At 33.1% G+C, this 7842-nt stretch overlaps 1 protein-coding gene across 1 annotated transcript; it reads right to left on the reverse strand.

Annotated features, from left to right (window-relative positions):
• Window positions 1-5679: 5679 nt before the first annotated feature.
• LOC107022761 (inorganic phosphate transporter 1-4-like) lies at window positions 5680-7351 on the reverse strand. The gene has a single exon (XM_015223350.2). It carries the CDS (start codon window positions 7349-7351, stop codon window positions 5747-5749), a length of 1605 nt encoding a protein of 534 aa, XP_015078836.1. The 3' UTR covers window positions 5680-5746.
• Between the last annotated feature and the right edge of the window lie 491 nt (window positions 7352-7842).

Genomic DNA, 7842 nt, shown 5'->3' on the forward strand with positions numbered 1-7842 from the left:
ATTATTTAGACTCGCAGATACTGAGAAGATCTTTTATGAAAGAGCCGAGAAATGTACGATAAAAGAAGTATGATTTTAAATTATACGAATATTTCTCAACGATCTCTAATGTCCTCACTTGGAATCAAAGTAATGATGAGAGTACATTATTTTTGTTTAGACAGACTGTCAGAGTGGTAGATCCTGAAATTCTTGGATAGAGTGAAATTAAAGCTTATTTTCCCGAATAATCTTACATAAATCTCTTTGTTCATCCCATACGATTGTAATGTATCAATCCCTTATATTCATCTTACTTCATGTATTGTGTCTCCAATTGTATTTTTAGTAGTAATGGAGATTACATACATACATGGTTAGGTGTTACTAGGTAGAGCTTTGTTAATTTAAGCAGACTTATAGAAAAAAAAATAAAAGGGGATATTAAAATTAGAGCAACCATGGTACCGGAAACTTGGTAAGGATAGTTCCTATTACTACTACTTCAGGAGGAGTCATATGTTCTCAATTTGTTTAGTATTGCAAAAATTGGTAAACTGCTTGAGCTACTATTGTATTGTTGCAAAAACATTATTTGTTTCATTTGTATTTCATATTTGTCATTTGTCAGGAATAGTTGGGTCATGTTCTGTTCATGAAACTACTAATAAAAAATTATTTCACTTGATTGAAATATTATACTGTCATTGAAGCTGAATTGAATTGAAAATCAATGTTTAAAAGTTAATTTTCTATCTTTCTGTAGTTAATTGTCATAGCATTGGACATTAGTAATCCTGAAATTTAGACTTTAAAGGCATGGTAACTGACAAACAAACACTTCAGCTCAGGTAAATGTTAGTTCTCTGGCATTGTTGTTATAGAACTTTTTTTCTACTTCTGTGTGTGATATTTTAAAACTAATTTAGAAACTTCAAAATTTTGTGCACTTTGATCTCAATATTATATCTTCAATTTCTACTGTAGTTTACAACAATCATATTACAAGATGTTAATGATCTAAGCTAAGTAGACTAGAAGTGCAACACAATGACATCCATTTTCTTTCACCTCATTTGGATAGGATTACATTAGGAAAATTGTAGGTCCAACTTATGTGGTTCTTACTTCTTAGCATGTTTAATCACTGACTACTCAATAAAGGTTAATATCAGAGGAGTATATAGTTGAGGATATCATGAACTTTAATCTTCAAACTTATTTCTATAATTATAGCAAAATCAAAATATTTTATTCACTAATAAAAATGAAAATATTATATGCGACTAATATTATACTAATATTTTCAAGTTATAGCAGTATAATTAGACTTTGAAGCTGTAACATTAATAATTTCAGGTTATAACATATTATTAAAAAAATGTTATAAATCTATTGAATAAGTGGATAGTCCATAAAGTTAGTACATGAACAATCATTCATATTCACTAGATTACATTAACCTTTTTGGATAAGAATGTATCTATTTATTATGATACTTAATATGGTGACCTTTGGAGTGATTTCTCACTCTATAAATAGGGTTGTTCATTCACTATTGTAATATATACATATGAAACTTACATATACTTGAATAAGAAGAAAATCTTCTCCTACATCTACTTTTCTTGTCTTCTTCTTATAATCTTGATTTTACAACACGTTATCAGCACGAGTCTCTGCCAGTTCAAGTAAAGACTTTAAAAGCCTCAGAGGTATGAATTTCCTTTTTTAAATAATGTCTAATCTTTCTAAACTTGAATTTCTTGCTCTAGACATATCGGGAAAAAGCTATCTATCATGGGCACTCGATGCAGAAATTCATCTTGATGCGATGGGTCTAGCAGACACCATCCAAGAAAATAATCAAGCATCAAATCAAAATTGTGCTAAAGCGATGATATTTCTCCGTCATCACCTTGATGAGGGTTTGAAAATGGAATATCTCACTGTTAAGGATCCTCTGGTGTTGTGGAACAATTTAAAAGATAGATATGACCACCTGAAGTTGGTCGTCCTTCCACAGTCACGTTATGACTGGATCCACTTGAGACTTCAAGATTTTAAATCTATCAGTGAGTATAACTCTTCCATGTTTAAAATTATCTCACAATTAAAATTATGTGGAGAAAATATCACTGATCATGATATGCTGGAAAAAACGTTTTCCACTTTCCCTGCCTTGAGTATGCTTCTGCAGCAGCAATACCAAGAAATGTGATTTAAAAAGTATTCCGAATTAGTTTCATATCATCCAAATGTATTCAAATTCTTCAAAACAAGTTATACAATGCACTAGATACATCATCTCCCGGAATTCTATGATGTATGACTATTAGTTATTCCTTGGCAACGTTTTACATATGGGGACTGGATAACAAAGAAACTAGAAGCGTTTGGAAAATAGGCAATGATAATAAATAAGTTAGGAGAGACTAATATAAAGTGTATTCTAGAAAACTTCTGTGATAGAAGAATACATTTTATATGAATACCAAACGAATATCCTCTCCATTACTTATTCTCTTCATTTTCCTAAATACATATTTGGATGGAATTCATGTGTCATAATTAAAAACTAAAGGTGGAGATTTATTTGTTAGTTTAAATCTCCATCTTTAGTTTTAAATTATCACATATAGCCACTTAAAAATAATTAATTATTCTCTATAGCTATAGTTTGATAATTACAATTTGTAGATACATGTTATTTGGAGGAGAGAGGCGAGCGAGACTGGGAGAGAGAGGAGATAGGCAAGAGAGAGGGGGAAAAGAGTGGGAGAAAGGTGAATTGTATATGTATATTGGTTAGATAATTGTATATTATACATATGCAATTGTATATATGGCAAGAGAGATTGGGAGAGGGAGGAGAGAGGCAACCGAGACTAGGAGAAAGAGGAGAGAGGCGATCGAGATCGATATAGGCGAGCGAGAGAGGCAGAGAGTGGGAGAGAGGTGAATAATTGTTCATAACTGTATATTATACATATACATTTTGTATAAATGGCAAGCGAGATTGGGAGAGGTAGGAGAGAAGCGAGCGAGATTGAGAGAGGGAGGAGAGAGATGAGCGAGAGAGGGGAGAGAGTGGGAGAGAGGCAAATTGTATATGTATATAGACGAAAAAATTGTATATTATACATATCAATTTGTATATCCTGGCGAATTATAAATATACAAACATGACTAATTATACAAACTCGAAATCAGCCCACGTAATTAATGTATAATGTTAGTGCGAGTAGTAATTATAGCAAACCATAGCTATGATGAGTAATTAAATAATATAAGTTTGCTTATCCGCGTAATTTTTTCTTTAAATAAATTATGACACATGGCTTTTATCCAAATGTGTACTTTGGAAAAATGGAAAGAATAAGTAATGGAGAGGAGTTAAATCCAAATATGTCCATTTTGAAAAAGAGAAAAAGTAATTTTAAAGTTATTTTTATTGAATATATTATCAAAAGTTTTTTTCAAATTTTCTGCATTAAATTTTAATTGTTTATATATTTTTAATCGACTTGATACACAAAGTAATCTCTTGATAAAAAACTTTAGACTGCTACTTTTATTGAATCGTGTTTGAAGTTGAACTTACTATAACAAATTGTTTGACTTTCTTTGTTTAAAAATTTCTCATATAAATTCCATCTTAATTAGTAAAGTCTATAGTCAAGAAAACTTTCTTAAATGGTCTAACAAATTCTATTCATGCATGTATATATTTGTTAAAGCTTTCCAAGAAAGCATTTTCATACTTCTCAGCATTGTGCCAAACCAAAGTCATTATAGTCGGGTGCGGACCACTCTATGTTAAGAATGTCATTCAACACTGCTTAGTTGAAATTATATATATCTGAAAAAAAAACTAAAATATCAGTAAAAAATTAATTATTTAAATTGGCTTTTCCAGTAAATTTTTGTATAGAAGTTGATATTGATGACAATCAATTTTCCAATCTTCAATTCCTAGTTAAATTAGGATTAAATTGACCGATTGAACTTGAATACAATTTGCATAGTATTGTAGTAATTTAATCACTTGTTCAAAATGGAACTCGACGCAATAACAAGTTATATAGTTAAAACTAAGTCATCAATGATAGTTGTAAGTATGTTTTACTTATTCTCCCTTAGTGTCAAACCAAGTCATCAATATAGTGTTGTTGTATCAATTATTTATTTTTTATTATAAAATATTGACACCACTTACAAATTTCTTTTTTTTCGTATGCCACTGAATTTACAGTAACCATTCAATAGCCACTCGGAATTATAATTTATTTCCGGACTTTTCAGTATTTTTTATAAGATTAGTCAAATAAAATATCTTATCTTGTCTGCCTTTCTCGGTATCCATGTATCTGGTATCTCAGATATTTCAGATATTCTGTGATTTACATGTATCTGATGATCTCGCTTGTCTCTCTCCTTCTCTTAGTCGCCTTTTCTCTATTTTAGTGTATTTGATAGCAAAATTACATGTATATATAATATGAAATTATTAATTAGTGAGACAATTTATAATTATTTGACACTAAAGGGACAATAAGTAAATATGATAGGAATGTTTGTCTTGGGTAGTTTTTCGAGGAAAAAAGAATTTGATTTTATTTTAGGAAGATTGTATATAATGGCAAACTAATAAATCAAATTAATTGCTAAAACCACCTTTTGATTTAATTGTGCCCCATAACAAACTGTTTGTCAGTCACCTCTCTACCTCAAACTCTCGCTCGCCACTCTCCTCTCTCACTCGCTTTCTCTCACTTTTATACAAACACAAGTGTATAAAATTTTGTTTCTATTTGTATAAGTGAGAGAAAATTGTATAAATACATATATTTTTATTTTCCTCTCTCCCATCTCCCAGATCTCGCTCGCCACTCCCCTAAATCTCGCTCTTCACCCTCACCTCTCTCACTTATACAAACAGAAACGAAATGTATAAATTGTGTTTATGTTTGTATAAAGCGAGAGAAATATACACATGCAAATACATATATTTTCGTCCTATTATAATTATACAATAAAAATATTTTTCTGCCCAGTTTCTTTTGCCAATCTCTCTTTCTCGTTTTACATATTCAAATTGTATATCATTTCTCTCTTTCTCGTTTTATACAATTCGATTCAGTTGTATATTCCCTAACCAAGTCTCTTTTGCCTTTCTCTCTTTCTCATTTTATACAAATTCAAATTGTATATAATCGTTCTATACACTTATAATTACATAAGTCGTTTTATACACTTCGTTTTATACAATTCTCTGTCCAAGTCTCTTTCTCTTTCTCGTTTTATACAATTCGCTTCAATTGTATATGTATAGCGAATTATACATATATATGTTTGGTATGGAGTATAATTATGCAAACTTTGTTATACCATACAAATATGAATTTTATGTTTGCTATATGTGAAAATTGCCCTTTTATTTTCGTTTAAACTGAAATTATATATGAGAGGGGCAACATGAAAGTTCCAGTCATTTTTGTTTGAAGTGCATTAAGATGATTGAGGTTCAGCTATATAAGATTTTGTCTGATATACACAAAAAAGGTTCACTGCAAAATGCTCCCAAAAGTAGTTCAATGTGAAACTAACTAAATCTATATTATAGAGTAGTGAGCAATGAAGAAAAGCCAAAAAGTAATGAAACTTAGCATCTATAGAGTAATAGGTTGAGGTAAAGAAACTATAGTGCTACTAGATGCAACATATAAAGGATAAAAGGGGGAAAAAATGAAACTAGTAACTACTTTTAAACAGGAACTGTCCTGTTATGATTCTCTACTTGTGCTGAGTCTTCGTTTTCCCTTGACATCTCTTCGAGTGACTTCCCCTTGGATTCTGGAACCAAGAAAGTGAAAAATAATCCGAGAAGGTTGACTATGCCAAGGACAATGAGTGAATTCCTAACCCCAATACCAGCTGGATACCCTGCATCAGCCTTGGTCTTGTCTTGTGGTTGAGCCAAATACAAGAATCCAAATGCACCCACCATTGCCCCTAACTTTCCACATGCAGCTGATATTCCATGGCAAGTCGACCGCAATCTAGCAGGGAAAATCTCAGCAGGCACAACAAATGTAGTAGCGTTGGGTCCAAAGTTGGCAAAGAAGAAGGTCAGTGAATAGAGGACCACAAACCCGATATGGTTGCCAGGGAGAGTCCAGTGGTGGTAAGGAATGGCAAGAGCAAACATGAACACTGTCATCATTGTGAAACCAATCACTTGAATGGTAAACCTGCCAATCCTGTCAATGAGGAACACTGTGAACCAGTAGCCAGGCACGATACTACAGAGAGCGATAAGAGTTTGTGCCCGTCCAATTTTGTAAACCTCTTCAATTGCATTCATAGTCTTGGCAGCTGGTATCCATCCAATGGCACTGAATATGTCCTTTTGAAACAAGTTTTGGCTGTAGTATGCAATATCAAGAAGAAACCATGTGCTAGCTGTGCCAAGCAAGTGAAGTCCGTGTCGCATAAGAAATTGTTTTGTGAACAAACCAAATTCATTGCCGGACTTTACAGCAACAGAAGAAACTGCAAGCTCTTTTTGCTCTGTCTCAATGTCAACCTGCATAACCTTTTCCATATCTGCAGTGGCCTGCTTCACATCCTTGGCTACAAGAGCAGTGTAACGAGCCGTTTCAGGCATCTTCATCCTCCAGTAGTAAGTGACAAGTGCAGGAAGTGACCCAGCCATCAATATGATCCTCCACACGTAATCTGCTTGAGGAACCGTTGAACCAAGGGGATCCACTTGATAAGCTGGTGCCTTGAAACAAGCCTGGAATACAGCAGAGATAATGATGGCAAAGATACCACCACCGAGGATACCAAATCCTTGCATAGCGAAAACAGCAGCAATGAAGGCACCCCTGGTCTTTTTGTTGGCATATTCAGACATAATAGTAGCAGAAAGGGGGTAATCGCCACCAATTCCAAAACCAAGCCAGAAGCGAAAGAAGCAGAGGGTGGCCATAACAGTCTTAGGTTCCTTACCAAAAGAAAGGCCAGAAGCAATGGAACAAATAGACATAATCATAAGGGTTACGCCATAGACTTTCTTCCTTCCTATTTTGTCACCAATCCATCCAAAGAAGAGTTGTCCAGCAATGGTACCACAGAAGGCGACACCATTGATAGCAGCGGAAACATTAGGAGGTAGTGAACCAGGCCTTGAAGAGCCATCAACATGATAGTAAATACGTCCAAGCAACTTAGTGACTAGAGATATGCAGAAGAGATCGTAAGCATCAGTAAAAAATCCCATACCAGCTATTATGATTGCTGTGAAGTGATACCATTGTGTTTTTGCCGAATCAAGCGCATTCAACACCTTCATATCCCCAGCCATTTTAACAACAAAATAAAGATGCAGAGGAAGAAAGAGCAGTGAGTTTTCTGATTGACAATATCAACTCCTTTTATAACCTATACATTTGATTTCCCTGTCCGAATTGGTTTGGAGCTTCCCTTTTCCCTGTCCAAATAGGACTAACTTAACTACCATAATAAATACATTAATTTACAATTTAATATCAATCTTGATAGAATTAGGATTCTATTGGGATCTTCATTAGTATATTCCTCCTAAAATTTTAGGACTCTTATTGGGTTTTATTAAGGATTTCTTACAAGTACATTCCAATATGAATTGGGAACTGTCTAATCCAAATATTAGGAAGATTCGACAAAAATTGCCATTTATTGAATCTTTAAGAAGTATTTGAGTGGTTATAGATTATATATAGTTTGAAAATTTGACTTTCATTAGACTATTTATCTTGTTTTAGACATGTATAACGACACTATTTGTTGACACATTAATTTTTTTTTACTTTTTTT

This window comes from Solanum pennellii, chromosome 6 (genome assembly GCF_001406875.1).
Source record: "Solanum pennellii chromosome 6, SPENNV200".
Lineage (NCBI taxonomy): Eukaryota > Viridiplantae > Streptophyta > Magnoliopsida > Solanales > Solanaceae > Solanum > Solanum pennellii.

Bases quoted from the DNA above. Each gene is read 5' to 3' on its own strand.
- LOC107022761 (XM_015223350.2), bottom strand. From the start codon at position 7,351: ATGGCTGGGGATATGAAGGTGTTGAATGCGCTTGATTCGGCAAAAACA.